The sequence below is a fragment of the Herpailurus yagouaroundi genome, unplaced genomic scaffold (genome assembly GCF_014898765.1).
Source record: "Herpailurus yagouaroundi ecotype Mexico unplaced genomic scaffold, PumYag 189, whole genome shotgun sequence".
NCBI lineage: Eukaryota > Metazoa > Chordata > Mammalia > Carnivora > Felidae > Herpailurus > Herpailurus yagouaroundi.
This window is the reverse complement of record NW_024412420.1, coordinates 11,998,585-12,022,675: the sequence shown is the minus strand read 5'-3', so window position 1 is coordinate 12,022,675 and position 24,091 is coordinate 11,998,585. Positions and strand designations below refer to the sequence as shown.

The 24,091-nt window shown below is 56.7% G+C and overlaps 4 protein-coding genes across 6 annotated transcripts in view; all 4 read right to left on the bottom strand.

The window, feature by feature from the left end:
• HOXB3 (homeobox B3) overlaps positions 1-3,307 on the bottom strand; it is a 54,227-nt gene extending 50,920 nt beyond the window's left edge. Inside the window, exon 1 of the mRNA XM_040497275.1 lies at positions 3,209-3,307. The gene's annotated coding sequence lies outside the window, so the exon portion shown is untranslated. The remainder of the gene's footprint in view (positions 1-3,208) is intronic.
• A 2,684-nt stretch (positions 3,308-5,991) lies between these two features.
• On the bottom strand, positions 5,992-9,415 carry HOXB7 (homeobox B7). The gene is made up of 2 exons (XM_040497283.1): positions 8,881-9,415; positions 5,992-6,831 (listed from the first exon to the last, which is right to left on the bottom strand). The coding sequence occupies exons 1-2, from the start codon at positions 9,278-9,280 to the stop codon at positions 6,578-6,580; spliced, it is 654 nt and encodes a 217-aa protein (XP_040353217.1). The 5' UTR covers positions 9,281-9,415; the 3' UTR covers positions 5,992-6,577.
• A 1,287-nt stretch (positions 9,416-10,702) lies between these two features.
• Positions 10,703-17,036, bottom strand: HOXB8 (homeobox B8). 3 transcript variants are annotated; one of them, XM_040497272.1, is made up of 5 exons: positions 16,794-17,036; positions 15,971-16,029; positions 13,515-13,741; positions 12,763-13,234; positions 10,703-11,868 (listed from the first exon to the last, which is right to left on the bottom strand). In XM_040497272.1, exons 4-5 carry the CDS (start codon positions 13,184-13,186, stop codon positions 11,561-11,563), a joined length of 732 nt encoding a protein of 243 aa, XP_040353206.1. In that variant the 5' UTR covers positions 13,187-13,234; positions 13,515-13,741; positions 15,971-16,029; positions 16,794-17,036; the 3' UTR covers positions 10,703-11,560. The 3 variants fall into 3 exon arrangements, with proteins under 3 accessions (XP_040353206.1, XP_040353207.1, XP_040353208.1); XM_040497273.1 differs by lacking the exon at positions 16,794-17,036 and having other exon boundaries at positions 15,971-16,458; XM_040497274.1 differs by lacking the exons at positions 13,515-13,741; positions 15,971-16,029; positions 16,794-17,036 and having other exon boundaries at positions 10,703-11,865; positions 12,763-13,508.
• Positions 17,037-20,486: 3,450 nt separating this feature from the next.
• HOXB9 (homeobox B9) overlaps positions 20,487-24,091 on the bottom strand; it is a 5,121-nt gene continuing 1,516 nt past the window's right edge. The window contains exon 2 of the mRNA XM_040497270.1: positions 20,487-21,768. Within this exon, the coding sequence (XP_040353204.1) occupies positions 21,533-21,768 (236 nt within the window). The 3' untranslated portion in view covers positions 20,487-21,532. The remainder of the gene's footprint in view (positions 21,769-24,091) is intronic.

Below are 24,091 nucleotides of genomic sequence, written 5' to 3'. Positions count from 1 at the left end.
ATAAATGTTCCCAGAGGGAGTTCCCAACCTAGGGGAGCTGTTTACTAGGGATATTGCCTTAAAATTAGCCCGCCCAAAGCGCCGGTACAAAGACCTCATTTCCATTATGCAAATGAACGGCACCGTCTCTGATCTTGGGGGGTGGGATGGGCGGTGACGCTCAGCTCACTCTCCCGGTTCCGGGCACCCAGGTCCATGGGCACCCCAGGAGCCCCAAAGTGTTTCAACCCCCTGTACCAGCCACCTCCCCTCCCTACCTGTCCTTCGGATTGCCCACAAGAAAGAGGGGCCCCGAGACTTTCCGGGGCAGGCTCCCTCGGGGCCTCCGCACTGGGCCGGGCCTTCTGGCCTCGGAAAGTCACTCTTTCTGCCCAAATGCTGAAAGGGCAGCTCTCCTGTGGTCCAGACTCTGGAGGCGCCACAGCCGCTGGGTTTGCCCCCCAGCACCGCCGGCCCCCCTCCACCTCGGCAGTTCCGGGCCCAGACCCTAGTAACACCTCGGCCTGCCTGGCACCGCAGGCAATTTCCTGGAGCCCCCGCCCAGGAACTGGGGCCACAGCACCTTGAAAGGAGCGGCCAGAGCTTCCTCCTGCGGCTTGAAAGCCCGAGCTAATCAGTAACCCGTGAGACAGGGGCCAATATTCAAACTCGGCAGCGGAGGCCCCGTACCCCTGCCCTCGCCACCCCCTTCTGGGAGAGCAGTCGGGTTAAGCGGCTGTGAGGGGTCCTGCAAGAACGGAAATCACAATGGTCTGGTTCCTTAATGATTGATCCCTGCTCCCACGCCCAATTTTTACCCAAAGCATATTTGTGTCGATTTTGCTTGAAACGGTCGAGAATGGGGGAGGGGACCCACACTCACTTGCAGACACCAACAGTTTCCAGAAAATTCGGCTCAATTCCTCCACCACGGACTCACCGGCCAACCCGGAGAACACAGACCCGGTCTGTCTTTAGACAGCCGAGTGGAACTGCGGGACCGGCGCCTCCCCTGCTGGCCCCCTCCTTTGGCCGAGAAGAAAACCAAATAAACCTTGAACAGCCTTGGCCTCCCATCTCCCGAGCGGCCCGGATGATCCCCTCTGTAGCCTTGGAGGGGTAGGAGGGTGAGGGCTCTCGACTCTGATCCCCCAACCCTTTGGTTCAGGGCCCCCTGCCCGCGGGATGCAGTATTAGTCCTTTTTAAAGATGTCCTAGAAAAAGCCGCTTTCCCAGCCAGCCGCTGGGTTTGGAGCTGGAATGGGGCGGGCCAGGAGGAAGGGATACTTGTTTTCTAATCCACACGCGGAATGGCGGGTACCAAGATCCAGCGGAAAGCGACAATCTGGGCCCGAAGTCCCCGCAACCCGCCGAACCTGAGCAGCAGGGGCTCCGGGCGTCGCGCACGGTTCAGGCAGTGAGTGTCGCCCGGCTTGCGGCGCCGAAGCCGCATGTCTCCGAACGGACGGTAGATGGCAGCAAACCGCATAATTTGGGTCAGAGCAAACTGTCTAAGGGATGATTTATAACCACACCAAGACTACAGGAGAAAAAGACCTTCAGTCTGGATGGGTTTGGGGAATTTTTCCTTTGAGAATAGGCCCCGAGTACCGTGGGTGCTGGCCGAGAACTTCTCTCGCTGTGCAGCCGAGGGTCCCCGCAGGTACCCAGTCCGGGGCCTGCTTCCAGGCATCTACCTGTGCCTCCAGGGACCCCCTTCCCGCGCCACAAGTGGCCTGCATCCCTCTCTTCCCAGCTCAGGATCCAGAATGCCAATATCCCCCTACCGACCCCCATCCCCCGCGATCCCTGGGCCACCAGAGGCCCCAGGCCGAACGCTCTGCATTTGGTCTTTAAAAAGAGGAAAGCAATCACCTATTCGTGCAAACCAAACTAAATCATAGTCTCTCCTGCCCTCCACGCCCCAAACCGCTTATCTCTCTCCGCTGGCAGCTTCCCCGGAAGCCTCCCACTCACTCTGTTTTTAGGTTCTCACCAGCTTTCCCCTTCTTCCACCCCACCAGCTACTTTAGGAATTTCGGTCTCCCTCCCAACGATCCTTCTCCCCCCTCCTCCCCACCCCCAGGAGGCCTGGCTGGAGAATGAAATCAGGCGCCGGAGGGACAGGACTAGCTGTCTGAGCTCAGCGCCAGGCAGCTCTCCAGTCCGGACACCATCAGGTTCCCTAACTGGGCTTTCTTTTTGATTTTCCTCTGCTGCTGCTGCTGCTTCTCTCTCTGTCCCTCCCTGTTTTGTTTTTGTTTTTGTGTACAAGCCTCAAACACAACAACACACTCCACAGCTTCTTCACAATCACCACGGTTGGATCCGGGGAAAGTTTGAGGTGCTCCCACCTGAGACACACACATGGCAATTTCCTCCACCGAAATCCACACACCCATAAAACACAAGTAATAGAATCAATATTGCACAGACACCAACACGCTGTGACCTACCGCGTTAAAAACCACAAAACTGTCTCCCTGCAGAGCGACGCTCCCTCCTGCGGGAGTGGCGACAGACCTGGGCATTCTCAGGCTGGCTTCCTGGGGGGAGGGGGTCTCCCTCGATGTTGGTGCCTCCACCCACAGCCCTTGAATTTCAAAAATGTCTCCGTAAGGGAGATAATGAGCATTTCTCTGTGAATTGTTCTTTCTGTGTCCCTCTAGCCGCCGCCTCCTCGCCCTCGCGGGCCTCTGCGGACATTCCAGGCCCTCCAGAGACCAGAACGTCCCTCGGCACCACCTCCCCTTGTGCCAGTGCCGCCGGGAAACCGCCGATACCCATGCCGGGCAAGAGAACTGCGCGGGGGGCAACTGGGGGAGGCCGGAACAAGGGGGGGGGGTGGGAGGGGGAGGGGGCGCGCACCCACAGAGGCCATAGCGACAGGCTTCTAGGGCGCCCTGGAGCCCAGACGCCCCCATCGTCTCCTTTGCAGCCCCCTCGCTTGAGCCTCTCTTCCCAGCTTAAAAAGGCGACTTAGAGCTCGCCTCCGTGGTCCCTTTTCGGTTCCTCCTCCCGTCTTCCCTGCCTTGGCTCCCCCTCCAGGAAGCAGCCACCCCTCTCTCTCCGGCCACCGAATTTCCTGGGAAGCCTCTCCCTGAAGTGCCCAGAGGTGGGGTTCAGCCCCCGTCTTGGAGAGAGGGGGGGAGACGGAGACAAACCCAAGCCCCACCCCCTACAAAATCGATGCAAAAGAATAAGAAGAGAATTGTAGAATCTCCCTTACCTTTGTAGACCTTGGGATTTCTCTCCTCCGACTGATAGGGGTGAGGAGGAAGGAGGGGGGAAAAGCGTTCTGTTTCTTCTTCATCTTCCAGATAATATTGTCCCAACCTGAGAGCCGTCGCTTCTCCTTCTCTGACTTGGGAGAGAGGGTGTTTCGCTTTTCTGACATTTGCATAGAAAATGGAGTAAGTTCTGGCTTTGAAAAATGGTATCAGGCTGCAGTCCTGGGCAGATTGTCCATTTACCCTCCATGATGACTAAAATCCCAGATCAGCAAGCAAATCAACTTAGAAATTAAAATTATTTTTGGTTCTCTCTTTTGTGTAATTCCCACCCCTCCTTCCCTCTCTCTCTCTCTCTCTCTTCTTCTTCTTTCCTCTCCCTCTCTCTTCCTCTCTCTCTTTTTCTTTATCGAGTGATACTGAAGTATAAAAATATCAAGAGGCTGGAGCCCTGAAGGACGACAGTGCTCCGACCTAGGTGTGGTGTCCAAAAGAATGCTGCATTATAACCACCAGGGAAATGATAAAAAGTTCATGTTCACGATCGCCCGGCCACATGACCGGCGCCGGCCAATCGCTGGATTCAACCACTCATAAACTTCTATCACAAAGTTGTAAATTTTCATAAAACAACAAGGAATTTATTGCATTTCTTCATGGCTGCTCCACCAGCAACCCTTTTCTCAGTCGCCATCTTCTTTTCTTCTCCTTCTCGCTATTTGGGGAAACCCCAGTATGAGAAGGGGTGAGATTTGGGGTGCAGGGAATCAGGCAGAGGAGCCACAAGGGTCCATCTGGGAAGGGGATTCTTTCCAGAACCTCCCTATTCTCACAGGAGCTCTGCCCCCTCTTCTAGTAAGAATTCACCCCAAATCCTCCACACAGGGGCCATTCTAAGATAGTTTTGGGGTGAGTCGGGAGCAGCGGCAGGGATCCAGAATTGCCACTTGCATCAGGGCAAAATGAAAGCTTCAGTGCCCCCTCTCCCCTTCTGAATGCCCCCCTCATTCCCAGCCCTCTAGATGGCAAGACCCCCACCTGTGAGGCTTGTGGCATTGCGGGTGTGGGGGCCCTAGATCCCCCAGGGCCTAGTTTTTGCCCCGGGGAAGAAAGGTAGTCCTGATAGAGGCCAAGGCAGACAGTCTAGCAGCCAGATTCTCGCCTCTGCACCCCAGAAATTAGAAGAGGATGAAGCCGGATCCCTGCCTCTCGCGCCCAAATGCCCGCACACCCAGGTTCCAAATGACAGCTCTGTGTGCTCTCAGGGGGTTCTGCGGTCATTAATGGGGGAAACTGCAGGTCCAGGGGACTTTTACTTACAAATTCAAATTAAACAGATCCTCCTAAAATGCGCTTCCCTTCCAAACTGCTTCCCCCCCCACACCTCTGTCCCCATACCTGTTCTTTACATTTAAAGGATCCGAGGCTTATAATCGAATAAATTCTAAACCTCAGCTCCACAGGTCTAGATGCCTAGGCGCCGTCTTCCAGGTTTACGTTCCTCAATCAAGGGGTGTTTTGGAGGAAAACAGACAAACAAACAAACAAACAAACACCACCAACAGCCAACAAAATCCACCCCGTGTTTCCCAGGTCCCCTGAAATACTCCTGTATTTTGAATTGAGCTACCAGCGCCCAGATGCAGGAAACGAAATTACATCCCCCCACACATGTTTTTTTTCTCTTTTTTCTCTTTCTCTCTACTCCGGAGAAGATTCCAGGTTGCCGGCCGCGCGGACCACGGGTAGCAAGGCGCGGAGGAAGCCGGCGGAGCTGCGGCGGGAGGCGCGGCCGGCTCGGAGCGGCCCGGCTGCGGCCACACTAGCCGGGTAAACTTGCCCCGCTCAGGCTCTCGTTCTCAGGGCTCATTCCCCACCATTTTAAAGTATTATTCGGATCGCTGTGTTAATTTAGATGAGAGAAATTAAAATGCACGAAAGCAAAAGAAGTGGAAATAAAAGAACCGAACGGGTCTTGCGGAAAATGTGTGCCTAGTGAGCGGAGCGCCCTGGCTTTGGAGGCCGCCTTGGGCCGGCCGTGCGTCTCTGGTCGCCGGCCCGGCTTCTGCTCAACGCCGCCCAGGAAGCGGGAGGGGATCTGGGGGGGGGGGGGTCACCTTCCCTTCCCTTCCCCTCTTCCTTCCTATGGGGCCTAACACTTTGGATTTCAGCTCTGCGTTTGGGCCCCAGCCTGGTCTGAAGGCCCGGACGAGGAAGAGTTCGCGTAACTGTGGGCGTTTTGTTTGGTGAACGTGTGCGACTGGGCGTGCGGGCTCGTGGATGTGCTTCCTTGGGGGGCGAATGTGAATCCGTGTTTATAAGCGAGCGTGTGAATGTACGCTGGTATGCATAAATGTTTCTGTGAGTGAGTGTGAATGTGTGTTTACTCGTGAGTGTGTGTGAACGTGAATGCGTGCGTTCCCCGGGTCGAGTTGGGGATGTGTGGATGCCTGTATGTTTATTTATGAACGTACGAGTAGGGGTGTTTATTGGCGACTGTGTGTGGCGATGTATATATTTCTGTATGTGTGATGTCAGCCTGTGAATGTGTGTCATCCGTGCATTTGTGTATGTCAGAGTGTGTAAGGGGGCTGTGTGTGTGATATCAGGGTTCGCTGGCTAGTAGCCCCCAGAGCAAGGAGGAGGAAAGAGAGCCGACCCCAAGCACAGAAAGAAACGACTAGCAGCAGAAGTTGAAGCCAAGAGGCTCTGGGATGCATAACCCTGACCCTCTCTGTCCCCCACCCCTGGTTCTGGGGAAACACAGAAAATAAGGCATCTGTTCATTTTTAAATTGTGTTTTATTTCTCCATCCTTCAGGTACACATACAACGTAAAGAGGATCACGGGGGCTCATGGGAACAAGGAGCATCGGGCAGGCCAGGTGCACAGAGGGGACACTTGAGCTAGTCGGTGGGGCCATGGGGCTCCCTAAGGCCCCTTCAGTGCCGCTACTGGGAAGTCAGGGGGGCTCAGGAGGACGGAAACCACACACTGTAAGTCCAGACCCACAGACCACAAAGACAGCGTCAAAGAAAGGGGTTTACAAAACAGCAAGATTTTACAAAGACCTTACAATGGCGACATAGAAAAGGGGCGGCAAATCCCAGAAAGCTACAGAACAGGTAGATGATGTCCTCATATCGTACAAAACAAACCCGACGGACGTTTCTATAGGTAGTATTTTTTTTTTCAGTGTTAAGAAACCAAAATTTCACCTTCTCTCCTTAAAAACTTTGCAACTGCTTTCCACTATTTAAATAGTTTCCCCCCTCCCGATTTAATTTGAGTTTCCTGGATCAGTTCTCAGAGCTGGGCTTCACCTCTCTCCCTGTCTCAGCTCTCTTCCTCTGCCCTTTCTCCGGCTCTCACTCTTCCTCGTCCTCCTCCACCTCGGCCTTGTCCTGGCCTGTGGCCCCAGGACCCGCCGTCTTGTTCTCCTTTTTCCATTTCATGCGCCGGTTCTGGAACCAGATCTTGATCTGTCTTTCGGTGAGGCAGAGCGCGTGCGCGATCTCGATGCGCCTCCGGCGGGTCAGGTAGCGATTGTAGTGAAACTCCTTCTCCAGTTCCAGGGTCTGGTAGCGGGTGTAGGTCTGGCGCCCTCGCTTTCGGTCAGTCCCTGCACATAATATTTAAAGGAGAATAATCAGTGCATGTAGGAGAAGCCACGAGAAGTGGTTGGGAGAGCCCATTTCTCCACGAAGCCAGATTCTTATTTTCCATACCCCCAGCGTGTGCAGGCTTTTCTACAGGCCTCCTGAGGCAAACATCCCCACTTTCCACCCAGAAAGTCCTCCAGCCTCAGGCTTCTGGATGAAAGATTTAGCCTGCTGGCTCTTGTGGGATGAAGGAAGGTTAATCCTCCCATCACCCCTGGGACCAAGGACCCCAAGCCTCCCTTTTGGGATAGTGACTCTGATGTCTTTAGGGCAATGGGGCAATGGAAACCATAGAAGTGACCCTGGAGTGGGGCTCTAGGCCTGACCTGAGTGCTTTTCCCAAAAAGAAAAGGAAACAAAGGAGCCTTAGAGACCCAGTCTCTCTCTCTCTCTCTCTCTCTCTCTCTCTCTCTCTCTCTCATACACACACACACACAGCCTGTTGTGGTATGAGGCAGAGGTGAGAATTTGCAGATTTCCTTGGAGCTCAGAGTTGGCCTGAGATCAGTTGCCCTCTGATGACCATTTTCCAGTGAGTGGCTGAGGTTCAGACTGTCCTGCCTGCCCACCTGCCCAGACGACCCAGTTCTCCAAATCAATATTTGGGCCTCCAGGAAGGAAGGCACAGGGGAGACAGCAGCCTGGTTTGGGGTGGAACCGTGGAGTATCACGGTGGTGGGGGCTGAAGGCCAGAGGAGAGCTTTCCAGGTTAGGCCAAAACCCTGAGGAGCCTTGGGAGAGGCTGCACTGGGGGCGGTGCCGATGCCAGCCCTCCTGGGAAGTAGACGTGGGAGGAGGGACTAGGGGCCCTAATTTCAAGTCAGATAAAAGCCAACGTGAAATGTTTACGAGCAGAAAAATTTGGGCTTTGATGAATCAACTGGAAAGGCAGTTGAATTATGGAGCAGGTAATGGGGACAGTGACCGCCAATACGGATGGTGTAGGAGCTGGGCTGCTTCTGGCTGGATTAGGAGCGTCTGACCACAAGTCTTGGGCCTTCTGAACCTTGGGGTTGGGCCCTGAGACCAGGAAAGCATTAAGGAAGATGTCTGGTTTCGGGCTAGTCAGGAGACTCTACTCTCTTGGGGCTCCTGCAGTAGCCTCTTCAGTGGCCTGCACTCTCTAACTTCTGATTTGGCTCCATGGAGACCCTCTCCTGAGAGGACATTCACCCTTCTGGAATGATACCTGCAAACTTGCTGGCCACTTCTCCAGAGGCACTTAGGAACCCTAGGAGGGGGCACCTGAGGAAGCCAGCTGTACTCCTATGAGGCTGCTCACCCTTTCTCTAGCTCTGCTTCCCCCTTCCCAAGTTCACTGGGGGGTCAGGAGCCTCCTCTCTCTTGGTCTCAGCCCCCCTGTCTCCACCTGCCTCTCTGGCTCTGTGTCCCTGGCTGGATCTTCATCTCTTCTCATACCCCCTCCTCCCGCCAAGCCTCTAGAGCCCACCTCTAATTGTCCAGAAGGGAATAATGGGGGAGCGGGGTTGGCTGGGAAGGAAGGGGGAGGGGAGAATTGCTGAGCGCTGCGGGCCCCCCTCCCCCAGACCTCCAAGCTGGGGCTGGGGGACACACCCAGAGCTGAGATCCCCGGCGGGGGAAGGGAGAAGGGGGGGGGGGGGGAGACCCTAATGGCTATTCTCTGCAAACCCCAGCCTTCCTCCACAAGACAAACGGCCTCGTCTCCAGCCCGTGCCGGCGCGGCTGATAAATATTTAAAGCTAAAAGGCCGGGAGGAAAGGTGGGGGGCGGGCGGGGGCTCGGAGCGCCACGGCGTCGGCGGAGAGAGATCCGCCAAGGGAGCAGAACGAGCCTGAGAGCACCGATCAAAAAGTGGGGGTGGGGGCGGCGCGCCGGGCTGCGGCCGAGGGGCTGCCGCGTCCCCCCACGGCCGACCTCCTACCGGAGCATTCTGGACGCGGAAAGGGGCACTCGGCCAGGAAGGGGGCGCCTTCCGGGGAATGTGCCCAGGCCACTGCGGCTCGGGATGGCTCGGTGCGCGGCGTTACCTGAGCTTCGCATCCAGGGGTAGATCCGGAAGTTACTCTCGGCCGCCAAGTCCGAGTCCCTCTGCTCCTTGGCGCCCGCCGCCTTGGCGGAGTCGCCGGGACACACCCCGGAGAGGTTCTGCTCAAAGGGCGCGCAGTGCATGTTGAAGGAACTCGGCTCGAGCCCGTAGCCGGCCGCGTAGACGCCGGCTGCACTCTGGCCCGCCATGCCCCCCCCGCCGGGGTACAAGCCCTGCATCGAGGCGGCGAAGGAAGCGCCCGAACCCGCTCCATAGCCCGGGCGCTGGGGGTTGGAAGCAAACGCGCAAGAAGTTTGTTCAGGGAAGGCTCCGGTAGCGAAAACCGAACTTGCGGCTGGATATTTAGAAAATAAAGCATTCGCATAATACAATGAACTCATAATTTGGCCGGATGATTTGTAGGCAGGGACGTTTTAGTGTCGGTTTTACGAGATTCCTTGATATATTACAGAATTAGAGTCCAGATTTACACCAAAAAGGACCCCCTTTTTCCTCTCCGGACCACGTGACCCCGCCCACGTGACGTGCCCTCCGCCAATGGCCGGGCGGCCTCCCCACGGCTCCCGGTAATGTGGAAAAAATTGTGTGGCGTTGGATTTATAAAATATGATCAATAATGAATGGGAAAGCCAAGCTCTGTGGATTGGGGCTGGGGGCTCAAGGGCCGCTGCCGACCCCCTTGGGCTGGAGGCAGCTTGCAGGCGAGATTTGGGGAGGAAGGGATTGAGTAGAAGGGAAAATAAATAACCTCGGAGCGATCCGTGTTGTCACCCCCCCCCCCATACACCCACCTCCCCAGCCGGTTACCCAGCGAGAAACAAATGCAGGGACTGCCCGCAACTGGGTGGGTGGGTGGGTGGGGGCAGGGCAGGTCTTTATTAATCTGGGCCAATTCAGCCTGGCTGGGCCTTTGGGGGAACTTGGTCCTGTTCTCCCGAGGTGAGGAGCGGAGGTGAGCCTGGCTTCCTGGCTCTCTCTGGGTGCCCCCGGACATACGGGCAGGGATGGAGTGAGGCTTCGTGGGTGCTCCTACAGGCGCGGGATCCAGCCCACAGGCGTTGGATACTGCGGTTTCTGTTGGCTTAAAAAAAAAAAAAAAAAAGGTTTGAAAATAAAAAAGGAAGGGGGTGGGGTGGGTGGGAAGAGAAAGGAAGGGAGGAGGGCGGCCTGGGTATGCTGCTATCCTGGTTCCGGGAGGCGGATGCCTCAGTCGAGCGTGGCTGCCGGAGAAGCAGAGGCAGCGTAGGAAGGAAGGCGGCGAGCCACGACCTCGGAGCTGGGCGAAGGTGGCCAACTCTTGGAGAGGGAGAGGTGGGGAAGAGCATCTCCCCTCTCCTCCTCCTCCCCCCCCCAAACCCAGTGGGGGGGAGGGAATAAATATATAAGCTTGTTCAACGGCCCTGCGCTCCACTTTTACCAGCCACCCCCCCCCCCTCCATGCACACACAGGAGACAGGAGAGGGCCCACAGAAACAAAAGGGGAGGTGGCGAGGGATAGAGCCACCAACCGGGCGCATCTCTCCTGCTTGGCCTGGGCGCCTGGGTCTCGGGCAGACAGCCTCAGAACACGAAGGGAGGGGGTTTCTCTGGGCTCCCCTCCCCCGTTCCTCTCTCCTCCAATCAGGCGCAGCCGCCTCCCTCACCCCCTGCGCCCCTGGGCCAAGGGACTCGCACCACCTGCCTCCAGCCCCCGCCCCCTCCTCTGGGCTGCCTGGCCTGGAGGGCGCAGGAGCCCGGTGACCGGCTCCCCCCCAGCTCTGCAAGGCGCCGGGGGCAAATGAGGAGCGCGGGCCGGGCCAGTCTCGGGTTCTCGCTTGTAAACTTTATTGTAACTCTTCCGCCCTTTTCAGGCGCAGACAACAGAACAAAGTATAGAGGAACAACAAAATATATAATTAGCCCTCCCACCCCCCCAATAAAGCAATTCACGGATACAGGATACATTCTCTTCACAGTAAACCTAAGAACACTTTTAACAATTGCCCACAGCGCGCATGCTAACTAAAGTAACCTCTTTTGAGAAACACTTAAGACGAAATTGCCAAACCAAAGGGGGCGGGGGTGTTGGGAGGAAAAGAGAGAAGCAAGAGAGAAAGCCAGCGAGCTAGGGAGGGCAGCGGGGAGAGAGGGGTTGGGAGGGGGAAATGAGGACGAGAGAGAGAGAGAGAGAGAGAGAGAGAGAGAGAGAAGAGAGAAAGGGAGGGAGACAGAAAGAATTACGGCGTGAATAGGCAGTTTCATGTTGTTGGGAGAACTTAGCAGAAATCGGTACCTCGGTCATTACAAAGAAGCACGTTCAAAGGAAAAAAGACCATTGCACAAGGAGGCTTTTTACACGGGGCGGGGGCGTGGGGGGCTCAGCCAGGCCGCAGCCGCTCACCCTCGCAGGGCGAGGGAGTCCTTGCTTAAAATCCTTTTCTTTTCCCTCCCCCGGCCCCCAAGAGAAGGGAAGGAGATCCACGGTAGCTCACACACAGAAGCTATTACGAGATACTACCACTAGCGGGGACTGGCGCGGCGGGGGACGCTGCGGCGGGAGGCCAGGCTCCCGGCCCCGCTCGCGGGGCCAGAGCTCTCTCGGGCGGGGGCGGGCGACGGCGGCGTGGTCGGGGGACCCGCGGACGGAGGGCAGCCGCGGCCCTGGCAGTCCCAGCTGGAGCCTACTTCTTGTCGCCCTTCTGCGCGTCGCCCTCGTCCGCCGCCTCCGGGGCCCGCTCCAGCTTCTGTTTCTCCAGCTCCTCCTGCTCGCATTTGCTGCTGGGGAACTTGTCTTTGTTGTTCTCTTTTTTCCACTTCATCCTCCGGTTCTGGAACCAGATTTTGACCTGTCTCTCTGTCAGTCCCAGCGCATGCGATACCTCGATCCGCCGCTTGCGAGTCAGATAGGGATTAAATAGGAACTCCTTCTCCAGCTCCAGGGTCTGGTAGCGGCTGTAGGTCTGTCGGCCTCGCCTGCGTCCGGCGGCTGCTGGGAATGGGGGAAAGGGCGAGACAGGGGGGAGGGGAGGTTGGGGGAGGGGGCAGAGATGGAGAAGGTTGGAAGATTCGTGAACCAGCCTAGGAGACCAGTATAATAAGGGCAAGGGACCTTCTACCCCGCGCAGGGGCGGGGGCGCTGGGAGGCCGCGGTCAGAGGAGCGAGGGGAGGGGGGGTGAGGGGGGTCAGACACTACTGAATCTAAGGGAGCCAGAAAGGGGGAGCCCCCTCCCCTGGTAACGAGCACCAGAGTTGGGTAGGGGTGGTTCAAATCTATTAAAAGTGCCATAAACTTTAGAAGGAAGGATGTGAAGGGGGGGGGGGGGGAGGAGGATATAAGAATTTAAAAAGCCAGGATGGGGACGAATGGACCCACCTTGAAAAGCCCCCAGAGCCTCTGCCCCAGAAGAAAAGTTTCTTCAGGGTAATTAAACTATAAAGCAATTGAGAAGTGCAAAAGTTGAGCGCCCCCACTCCCACCACCCTCTCTCCACTACCCCCATAAAACACTAAAAGGGGGAAAAAAGGATGAGAAGAAGAAAAGTAAGGCAGGGTGAGGGGTTTATGGATTCAGGAAATGTCGCTTAGCGACCCCCTTTCAAGGGAAACAAAAAAGAAAGGAAGGAAGCAAGGGAGGGAGGAAGGAAGGAAGGGAGGGAGGGAGAGAGGGAGGGAGGAAAGGAGGGAGGAAGGAAAGGAGGAAGGAAAGAAGGAAGGAAAGAAGGAAGGGAGGAAGGGAGGAGGAAAGAAACGGGAGGCGATCGGAACGCAGCAGGCACGTCTTCCAGGAGCTTCAGGAAATGCTCCCGGCCTTCCCGGCCCCCTGCCCGGGCGTCGGGCCCTCCGGTCTCCCTTCCGCCCCGGCCGTCCCCGCCGCGAGCTCACCTTGCGGGCGCATCCAGGGGAAGAGCTGTGTGGGCGACGGGCTCTGCTCGGAACCCTCGGCCTCCTCGCCCAGGCCGCTGGCGGCGGCGAGCTTGCAGTCGGCGTACTGCACCAGGTCTGGATCCTGCGCACCGAACAGGCTCTGTCGCTGCAGCGGGTCGTAGCCGTAGAAGTTGCCCGGGTCCCCGTGGCACGCCACGGCGCACGGGTTCTGCTGGTAGGGAGCGGTGGACAGCGACGACGGCCCGTGGTAGAACTCCTGGATTTGCGACGGGTGCTGGAAGCTGCCCCCGCTGCTGGGACCGTACACCACGGTGGGTCGGCCGCCCAGGTCCTGGGCGAAGCCGCAGTCATAATAATTGGGGCGCAGGGACTCCCCGGTTTTGTATTTGGAGAACAGTGAGTTGACGAAATAAGAGCTCATTTTATTGAATTTTGAGGCGGCGGCGGCGGCGGCGGCTGTAGTTGGGGGCTGTTGGGGAGGGGGTGGGGAGGGGGAAAGGGAGGGAGAGAGAGAGAAAAAAAACGCGGATTCGCCGGCTCCTAGTCACCCTCGCCAGGAAAGGAGAGGGAAAGGGAGGAGGGGGGAAAAAGAAAAGAAAGAAAAGGCGAAGAAGATCTCGAAGCCGCCTCACTTTTTGTGATTTCCAGGAATAGAAAAGGGCAGCGAAGCCTCCAAAAGTCTAAGCTTGCATGGCAGCCGCGGCTCGCTCGCCCTCCCCCCACCCCCCACCCCCCAAACAAAAATATACCGCCACTTAAAGAGGTCCTCGCTTTACATTTCGAAGAAGGGATGCCAGTTCATAAACAGTTTTCGGTGATTTACTTCCCTGCAAATGAGTTGTTTCATATTTTGCACTGTCTTTTCATGATCATTTGCATCCATTAGAGACCCCGCATCCTATTGGCTTCTCCGTACTCCTCCCGGACAGAACGCAGAGCGAGGGTGCGAGCGAGAGAGAGCGAGCGCGAGAGAGAGCTAGAGCGAGAGAGCGCCAGGGAGTGAGGAGGGCGCGGAAAAAAAAAAAAAAAAAGGAGGGGGAAAAAAAAAAACACCCAGGGAGAGCGAGGGGGAGAGGGGGAGAGAGGGGGAGAGGGAGAGGGGGTGAGAGAGAGAATGAATACGGATTAAATCTGTTTAACTACCTACATTAATGAGATATCTCTCGCCTCACAACAAATCAAATACCTTCGCAGACCACCCCCAAAGACTGATGTGGGGGAGTCACGGAAAAAAACACGCACACACACATACACAGCGCGCCAGGCGGAGGCACGCTGTTAATTTCGCGATTTTAACGAGGCAGTTGGAGTCTTTTTAAATGTCAGGGTCGCTTCGGAAAAATGTAAAAGAACACGGTTTAATTGCGCCGAGTTTTAAAAGGTCCTATAAATGTAATTGGTATTTTAATACAAGTTATCAAATCATACAGCTTCCTCTCCTAAACATATTTTCAAACAAACGAGGTAGTCATATTTAAGGCTTTAATGATCAATTTCCTTATTATTGATAAAGGTTTAACTATCGTGTGGAGGGAATTGGCTGGGTAACCGGCCCCCAAAAAACGGCTGTAAACTCTTTAACAAACTATAAAACGCAATAAAGCCGGAGTCTGTTGTTGTTTATGCCGCAGCGCATAAAAGCTGTTAGCATTTTACGAGTTCTTTCCTCTACAGCTATAAAACTGCAGCTTCGATCGCCCCACCGCCCGACTGCAGCGCGGTGGGGGTGACGAAGCCGAAATGAGAACGATTATGGGTTTTTTTTTTTTCGGCGCAAACGGTGACTTTTCCGAGATTTTCGCCTCCTTCAGCTGTGGCCAGCACCTGCCCCCATCCCCTTTCTGGAGCCCCCCCCCCCTCCCCACACCACCTCCTCTCTGCCCCATCCAGGCCACTCACCAACTTTCCCTCATTAAACAAACAAGCAAGGATTTTCTTTAGAGCAGGGGTCCCGGAAGACATGAGAAGGGACCAGGAGGGGGGAAAGAAACTTTCTGGTTAATGGGCACTGGTGAAGCAGAAAGCAAAGTTCGCCCTGCAAAGGCCAGTTCTGCAGTTCTGCACAACCCTCTTGACCTGGAGAGCAGTGCTGGGATGGGGAGGGGGGCACTGACTCTAGTCAGTGCCTTGGGGGACCATCTTTGTGTGATGGGAGAGGGGCCTGGTGTTACTAGCAGGATGACACCAGGTTGGGCTGTCCCACTCCTGCACCCAGGCCTTGGGACCTTAACTAACCAAGCTCAGTTGGCTCCTAGCCTTCCCAGGCACCTTCTGCAGCACCCTAGGGTGAGCGGGCATCACCACGCCCATCAGCACATCAAAGGGAGGGAAGGGCCGTGGCGGCCGCTGCTGGGCGCCCACCAAGGCCCACGTGCTTGGTCTTGATGTCCCGTTCCTGTGCTGTCCTCTCCTCTGCTCTAGGTAGGGGCTGCAAGACTGTATGTGTGGGGCAGGGGCACCTTGCGGCTTTCAGCATCCTTTGAGCCATGGTCACTGCCTAAACCGACCTTGGGATAGAGGGGATTTGGATGCAGCAAGGCCACAGAGCTCCCCATTTTCTCTCCTTTCCCCTTGGGGAGCCTGTATAGTTAAACCCAACTCTCTCCACAGACCTGAGGACCTGGGGCTCCAGAGGCACAGCATACAGGGCCGAGCTGAGTGGGTGCCACTCTCTCCTGCCTTAGCCTTTCCCAGCCTACTGGCCTGCTGGGAATGGTGGCCTGGTTTTAGAAGGCCCCAGTCCCAGGGTCCCAACCAACGGCCTCCTGAATCAGCTCACTGGCCAAGGAAAGGAAAGGAAGAAGGGAGGGAGAGACAGACAGAAAGAAAAATTCTAACAACAAAGGTTAGAGGCTTTACAAACACAGTCGAGCCATTGTTTATTCACCAGAGTGCTTTGCTTTGGGAAGGGTGCTTTGGGGGGATCCCATTTACCCTAACCTTTGCAAAAATGAAACCATCAGCTTTTGCCAAGGGGAAACTACCAGTAGGGCCCCTTGGTCCTTTAAAAGTGAATTGAGAGAATGGGAGAGGGGCTGAAAGGGAGAGAGAGAAAGGAGAAAAGGAGGGGAGAGAACCAGGGTCTTGGATTTTCAGTGCAAGGCTGAGGGGGCGGTGAGGCAGCAGAAGGCAGAGTTAAGTTGTTGCCGAAGAGAACATTTTTATCAAGTGCGGGGGATTTTATGGTCATGATTTGAGGACTCACCGGTGAGGTAGAAATTCAATGACTTGTTCTAAATCATCCCTACACCGTGCCAGAAATTCCTGATGGAAGGAAAATGTTTCTATTATAAGAAAAAACAAGAAAGAGCGAGGAGATAATTTATAAACACCCAACGGAGCGCAGATTTATTAGAGAAACTCAAGTTGAGAAACTCCGCTGGTCTCTCTGCACCCGGTCTTGGGGGAAGAGAAGAGAGACCGCGGCGAGGCTAATTTTAAGGAGGGGGGTGTGTGTGTGTGTGTCTATTTCTCAGGCAGGTTTGTCCGGATTGGGGGACACGCATCAGGCTGGGCCAGGAGGAAATGGGAGATTTGGAATCAGAAGGGTTATGGACAGACAGCTCTTGGGTCTCAGAAGGAAAATTACCCCCAGTCCAAGCCTCCAGCTGCTAAATTTCGGAAGGACCCTTGTCCCCGAGGTTTGCCAGGAGCAGGGCCGCACGGATCCGGAGCTCTCACCTGGAAGCCACGGACCGGCCGCGGAGAACCGAGCTCCTGCTTCACGCCGCCGTGCCTGCCCCCACATCCAGCCGGAAAACGCACACTTTTTGGGCTGCCCAACTTGGGGCGCGCAGAACAGCCGAGAAAATATACGAGACCTCCCGCGCCTCGCCGTTCTGGGGAGCCCCTGCCCCGCGCCTGGATCCCCCGGCGCGCGCCCAGCCCCGGACGCGCACAAAGGCTCTGAAGCCTCCGTCCGTCCGTGCTGAGCCGCCCCGCCGGCTTTGGGCACCGACGAATCCCCACCAACGCCAAGGATCCATTTCTCCCCCACATTGCAACCCCCAAACCCTGGGCTGGCTCACCCGGTTCCCTCTCCTGCTGATCCCGTCTGGGGGCAGCTTCCTCTTCATCCGACCCTCTTCTACCCGCTCGCCCCTTTCACCTGACCTGCTCACCCGCATCCGGCTAGACATTCCTCTAGCTCCCCTCCCGGAAAATCTCATTTTTCCCAACCAGTTCTCCCCTTTTATTTTGCCCATTTCCCTATTATTATTATTATTATTGTTGTTGTTATTATCGTTACTACTGCTACTGCCCGTTTTCAGGCATTGGTTCCCCTACCGACCACAGAAACTGGGTGAGAAGCGCTGAGACCTCCTCCTGGGGGAAATTCAGAAAATTGACCATTTGAGGGGAAGGGCGGGGGAGTGGGGGGGAGAAACACACTATATCTGAAATCTATAAAATGGGGGAAACGGCCATAATGAACCCTATATTTTTATTACGCGCAAATTATTCATGACTTTTGGTAGCGCTCAGTTCATAGATTGAGGGCCGACCAAGGTGCGCGGTGCCGCCGCCAGAGTCCGCAGCCGCCGCCGCCGCACCGGGGATTTTCGCGTGGAGCAAGGGTGCCATCTAGCGGCCGTCCTGAGAAAAGGCGCCGCCGCCACCGGCTCGGCCAGTTTCTCCCGAGATGCAGCCGCCTGCAGCCGCCGAGGCGACCTGCGGGAGAAACTTTCATTATTAGCAGAAAAGGGGGAGGGAAACGACAGCAGGCGAGAGACAAGGCATCGGAAATCAGGAAATGGCTCATGAAATTGTACAGATAAGCTAAAAAAAAAAAAAAAAACAAGTAGAGGGGGTAGGGAGGAAAAAAAATGAAACCATAAGCTTTTTTCTTCTCATACTTACCCCCGACCCCCCCCCCCCACCTCAAGCCCCTAATTTCTAGCGGAGACCGCCAATCGGTGCGTCGTTTAAGGCCCGTAAAAGGGGGAGCCGAGTACTTTTCAAACCCAACACGATTGTTTCAAATTCTGAGGAAGAAACAATTGGGCTTTTTGTGGGGGGGAGAGGAGGCCCGGGAGGGTGGGATGGGGCTGTAAAAGGATCAAGAGGCTGCCCGCGCCCAGACGTCTGGCCCCGCCGGACTTTGTGTGTGTGCGTGTGTGCGTGTGTGTGTGTGTGCGCGCGCGCGCGCGCGTGTGCGCAGGGGGCTTCTCATTTATGACGCCCGATCCTGGAGGGGGTGTAGGGAACAAAGACAAGAGTCTGAATTGTGACAACAAAGTGTTCTTCCCTCCCCTGTCCCTCTTCTCCCCCTCTTTGCCCCCCTCCCCCGAGCCTCCCCCCCTAAACCCCAAGCCTCCGGGAGGGTGAGGGTGGGGGCTCCGGAGCCAGGCCCACCCATTCGGCCGCCAGCCCCCCGGAGCCCAGGCCCAGCTGCGGCTCCCTGCGCTCCGGAAAGTTTCCCCTCACTGTTTGCTTTGCTGCTGTTTAGTTTCTTAACCTTCAGAAATTTATACGCTATAAACTTTTATAGCGGTCATATTCTTTTATTGCTGCGCACACGGCATTGAATTCCTCTCCCGGCCGCTCTCTGTCTCGCACTCTCGCGGTCTCCCGCTCCGAATCTCTCGCTCTCTTTTATGACAACAGATTTCCCCACCTCCGGCTTCCCGGCCTCCGCATCTTCGCCTTTGTTTGTCTTTAAAGAAGCCACCCCCGGGCTCGGGACCCTGACGCCGGCGGCGGCTTCCCCGGGAGGCCTCGCCCCCCAACCCCGCAGCTCGGCGTCCCGCTCCCGCCTCGCCTTCGCCTTCCCTCCCGGCGGATGCTCGCCCGCTCGCGGCGCCGGGGAGCCCAGGATGCGGAGGGAGCCTAGTCTACACAAGCTCTAAAGCCAGATTCATTTCATAACCCGAATGGAACCCTCCTTGGAGGATGCGGGTCCGGGGCCCTGCCAGACCCGGGAGCTTCGCTTTTCCCCTGCCTTTTGCTCTCTGTCCGACTAGTTCGTGCTTTCGTTCGCTGGAGAGGGGTTGGCCTGGCCTCTTCACTTCCAGGCGCCTCTCACTCGGGCCACGCTTTGTCCCCACCGCTACCCCCAACCCGCAGGGTCTCCGCGGGCTGCTGCGCCGCTGGGGTGTGCCCGGCGGGAGGCTCCGGGGGCGAGCGGCGCTTCCCCACCGCCCGGCGGGCAGAAGCCGAATCCCAACGCCTGGCCGGAGACAGGCAGGGCTGCGCGGGACAGCGGCCTTCAGAAGAGGTCCTGGCCGGGACCCCGCAGTCTGTTAGGGACGGAGAGGTGCCTCTGGAGACCGAGTTTAGTTCTGGGGTCCGACTGGGGAGGGAGGTTTGGTTTTCTCCTGAGACATTTCTGTTGCATCCGGCCACCTCTACCAAACTCCACCCGCGTGATACCAAGGCTGCAGCCCTGTGGCTCGAATTGGAGCCTCATACTCCTGGTGGGGGCCAGAACCCTAAGGGGCTCACTCCTTCTGAGCGCAAGAGAGGACTGTCTGGCCTTCCTAAGGCCTCCGTCTACACCCGGTCGCCCCGCTGCAGGGAATGGCTGCAGGAAGCTGGTGCCTTCCTCACTCGCATGATATTTTGAAGTGGCCAAAGCAAGGCGATGCTCTCAGCCAGCTGAGAGAGGAACTATTTCCAGGAGTGGCGGGGCTCTGGAGTTGGTGGGGAGGCCTCCTGTGCAACTTGGGGGGGAAGATCTCATTGCTCCCTGCAGACCCAGACCCCTCTCCACATCACTAATCTTTTCCTTCCGTCCCCCTCGGGTCTCCCGGCTCTCCTGTGGGAAGGCTCTTGCTCCCTTTAAGCAGAGGTCTTGGGACCTGGGGTCCAGACCAGTTCTCAGCCCCACCAGGAAGCCCTGCCCTGCAGGGTCTAAAGGAGGCACCTCTTGGGCTCAGGAGTCTCTCTGTTTTCCAAGCTGCCCTCTTGGAACAAGGACCTCTACCTCTGGCCAGGTGAGGAGAGCCAACACAGAATGAGACACAAGGAGAGATTTATTTTCTAGAGTGATATATATTTTTTGTTCTTTTTCTTGTTTTTTTTTCTTCCAAAACAAACAATCAGAGCTCTAGGCCCCTCACCCTCCCACTCCCACCCACGCCCCCCTCCCATATAAGCGACAACTGAAAACAGGCGAGACAATCACCCCCAAAGAAATCACGAAACACAGCACAATTTCACGACAGCCACCGACAAAGCAAAGAAGTTCTACTGGAGTGTCCCCTTGCAGGGTCGGGAGAAGCGGGAGCAAGAACAGAAGGGGGACTGGACAGTTCCGGGGAGCAGGGGGGTGGGGGGGAAGCAGGGAAGGACAGAGTTAGCTTCCGGCCAGCTGCTTAGGTGCGATTTCGCCTCTTTCCTTTGCACACGGGACCGCGTTCCCCAGAAGCGCGCGCCCGGCAGGCAGCCGCGTAGGCCACCATCCAGGCCCGAGTCGCGGGAGGCAAAGCCCGGCGCTGGGGCAGGTCTCGTTCTGCACTGGGGCGGGCAGCCGCGAGCCCCGAGGCTCCTCTGCGTGGGTCGAGACGTGGGCAGGATGGGGAGGCATGCGCCAGGCTCCGCGCGCCCACCGGAGCCTCTGCTCCCCCCTGTCCACAAGTTATCCCCGGAAGGGCGCTCTCGGGGAATCGATTCACAATAAATTCTCCATAGGACTCTCCGGACCTGGCTTTCCTGCCTATAGTAGGGTTGAGCTAGCAGGGGATGGAGGGTGGAGGGGCTTTTCTACAAGGGGCGGCTTGATTCGCTGGTGCAAGGTGGATTTGGCCGAACAGAGTTGATTTCAGAGCTGGGGAGGATGTGCAAGAAGGCAGGGCCTGTGTAGAGCAAGAGAAGCTAGTCTGTGTCAAGCGGGGCACAGATGAACAGACAGACGACATTGTCAAGGCTTACGACCCACGATTTGACCTCCTTTTGTTGGAAGGAGAGCAAAACAACATGCGGAATTAAACATTTCCTGCAACAAAACGTGTGTGTGTGAAACACCTTCATAAATCCTAAGATGCCTCCATAAGACCACTGCTGTCTTTCCTCGCCCCTTCTAGCTTTGCAGCTTGGGGGCTGAGTTTACCCCATTTGCCCTTGGGTCCAAATGGGGTATAGTTGGGGATTCCATAGAGACGGTGACGTGATGCCGAGCCCTTTGGGCTACAACGCCTCATTCAGGAGTGCGGCTCTAGACATCTTCTGGATGTGGATTTGTGTCAGGGGTAGAATCTGGGCTTGCTGGTGGTCTGAGGGCTGTTCTGCCAGATTTGGGGTGCGATGGTCTGCATCTGGGGTGTCACTTCATTTGAGTGTTGGCTGTGAGCTTTCCCCATTATCACTGTGGGCTCCAGGCTTTAAGCGTGTGGGCTTCTGTTGGGCTGTATGAAGCTGGAGTGTCCCTGGGTGACTCAGGATAGGGACAGGGCAGGGGGGGGGGGTGGGTGCTGCGTGGAGACAGGTAGGCTGGAAGTGAGGGGCTGGGGCTTCCCAGAAAAATTAAGGGGATTGCTAGGGGCTCGACTAGGGGCTCTCTTTCCTTGCGGCCCATCACTTTGTTAGAAACCAACTACATGTCTAGCTTCTAAATCAACAAAACTTCCTTCTGAGGCTCAGGGAGAAGAGAAGGACAGGTAAGGGCAAAGGAAAGATGCTTGAGATGCAGAGAAGGACTTTGAAGAGAAAGACCCCCTTCCCCATTCACTTGAATACATCCCAGACAGCGCTGGCCCTGCAGCCATCACTTATAAATAAGCGTGAGATGGGGAAGGGGCTGGGAGGGCCGGGCGGGGGTGGGGGATCTTCACTCTTTGCCCTGTTCCTTATTCATTTTCTTCATTTTCATCCGCCGGTTCTGAAACCAGATTTTGACTTGTCTCTCACTCAGATTGAGGAGTCTGGCCACTTCGTGCCTACGGTCCCTGGTGAGGTACATATTGAACAGAAACTCCTTCTCTAGCTCCAGCGTCTGGTATTTGGTGTAGGGACAGCGCTTTTTCCGGGAAGAGCGAGCGTGCAGCCAGTTGGCGGAGGGGTTGGCTGAAAGAGAAGCAGCGATAGAATCAAAGAAAGGAAGGGGGGCTGAAAGGCCCCCCCCCCCCCCGTGCTCTCCTTCCAAGAGGATGTCCCCCTGGTCTCCACTCCCCCATCTTGCATTGCGGAGGGGGGCGCTGGGCCTTCCAGTTCCCAGAAGGGGTCCCAGAGAGGGGCCAGGAGTTGCTGTCGACATCGCCCGCCAGGTGACAGTTACTGGGACAGAGTGGGGCCAAACAGGCTTGTCAGCGCTTCCAAAGCTCTGCCTGTCTCAGGTTCTCGAGCTCAGTCTCTTTCTCCACTTGGGTCGCCACTGGTTGGGACTCAGGTCAAAGCCCAGCATGGCTAAAGCCCCTCCCCCCTCCCCACCGGCACCACCGGACTAACCAAAGGTAGCTGACCTGGAGGGTCCTGGCCCTAGGTCCGGGAGGTAAGAGGAGGGTTGGGCCCAGGGGGAGGCGGCTTCTGTTCGGCCACGCCAGAGAGACCTCCTGGCCCCTCCAAGTCCAGTCAGGGACACCCTGCCTTCATCACAAGTTTGCATCTCTTGGCCACATGGCAGCAGGCCTGTGTGTCTGTAGATACCTTGTCGGCCCCCCCCCCCACCGCCACACACACACCGCGCAAACATGGGTCTGCACTTAGAGACGCAAACATCTAGCATACTCCAATTCACATGCAACCCAATTGCAACCATTTATCAACTCCAGCCTGTGGACAAGGGAGCGCCAGGGGCTCACAGATAACTTATGGTTGCAATAGTCTCTCCTTTTCCGCTCCTGCTCAGCTCGCAGTTTGGTTAAAGCAAGTTCAGGGAGATTGGGAAGCGAGACTGCTCCGGTCCCAGGGTGGGGGGCCGTGGATGATGTGGGGGTGACAGAAGGCCCTTCACAGCACACCTAACTCCAACTGGCTCCGTGTAGTGAGGACGAGCAGAGAAAGGGGTAATTGAATGGAAGAAGGGGAGGCGGGGGGGTGGGGGGGGGGAGAGGAAACAAAAATATACACGGGCTTGTCTTCCTTTCACTGTCTCTCTCCCTACCCTGGAACTCAGAAAAGTTGCCAAACAAAGCAGAGCCAATTAAAAATAACAGTCACCCTTTGCTAGCTTCTCCTCCCTAAACGAAAAGCACTGAATATATTTTTTAAAAAAATAATCTGGCTCATCCTACACTAAGTACCGTGTCTTACCAATTTGCAGTGCTATGTCTTTAATGTGATTGCCTGGGATGGGACCTACAGCCGCATTAAATATGAAAGAGGGAAAAAAAACTGTTAATAATTGATCCCAGCCCAACCGCCGCCTTGCAGTAATGGGCTTTCCAGGCAGAGTTTGGGGGCTTGGTGTGGGGGGGGGTCTGTTTGGGTGTGAGTCGGGAGGTTTGGGGAAGAGCCCGTGTTACCCAAACGGTAGTTCTTGTTATTAACCCTGGCAGGCTGGAGGTGGTAGGACCCGGCAGGGACCTCAGGGGAGTGGGGGCAGCTCTCTACCCTCCAGCAGACAAGGGCGCCCCAAAGGGCCCGCGGGCCACCACGTTGACAGGAAACCTGTCAGGGCAAGCAGAGACCAAAAAAATCTGACCCTCGCTCCCCCAAAAGAGTGAGGGGTGAGGACTTGTTCCGGTCAGCCTGAGGCTTATTGTTCGGAGCTAAGAACCCCCAACCAATGTGCTTCTTCTCAACCTTAAAAACGAAAACGGTGAGACTCCCCCTACCCCACATCCAGCCAGCAGCACCTCCTGGAAATTAGCCAGACTTGGGCTCCTGGCGGGGGTGCTTCTGGAGCAGTGGGAAAGATGAGGAGTAACTACCATCGGAGGGTAAAGTTTTCCGCCTTGCCGCAAGCCTCTCTTCCCCCCACCCTTCCTCTCCCCAGGGTCCCTTCGGGATCTCTCCTTCTCCACTCTGGCGGTCGGCCCCCGAAGTTCAGAAGCGATCCCCGGACTCCCCGAGAGGCGGACGGCTCCGGCTGGGGCTATAGGGAGCCCCCGCGGAGCGCAGCGGGGGGCTGCAGAAAAGGAAGCTGCAAGCCGGGCGAGGATGCCAAGGAGGGGAGGGGGCGGCCGGAGGGAAGGCTCCCGGGGAGGGGCCGGCGCATCCGGGGAGGGGGCTCCGTCACCGGGTCCAGGGCTTCCCCGCCCCTCCCGGCGCCGGCTGCGGACCCTGAGCGGCTACTGCGCGAGACCTGCTAGGAACAATCCTCCGCCAAGCTGTTGCATCGCAAATAAAATCCTAATGAGCCCCCTCCCACTTCCCCTTGGCCGGCTTTTACGGTCTGCGCGTGGCGCGGGGAGCTCTGCCAGCCGCGCGGCCCCGGGCAGCCCCGTGC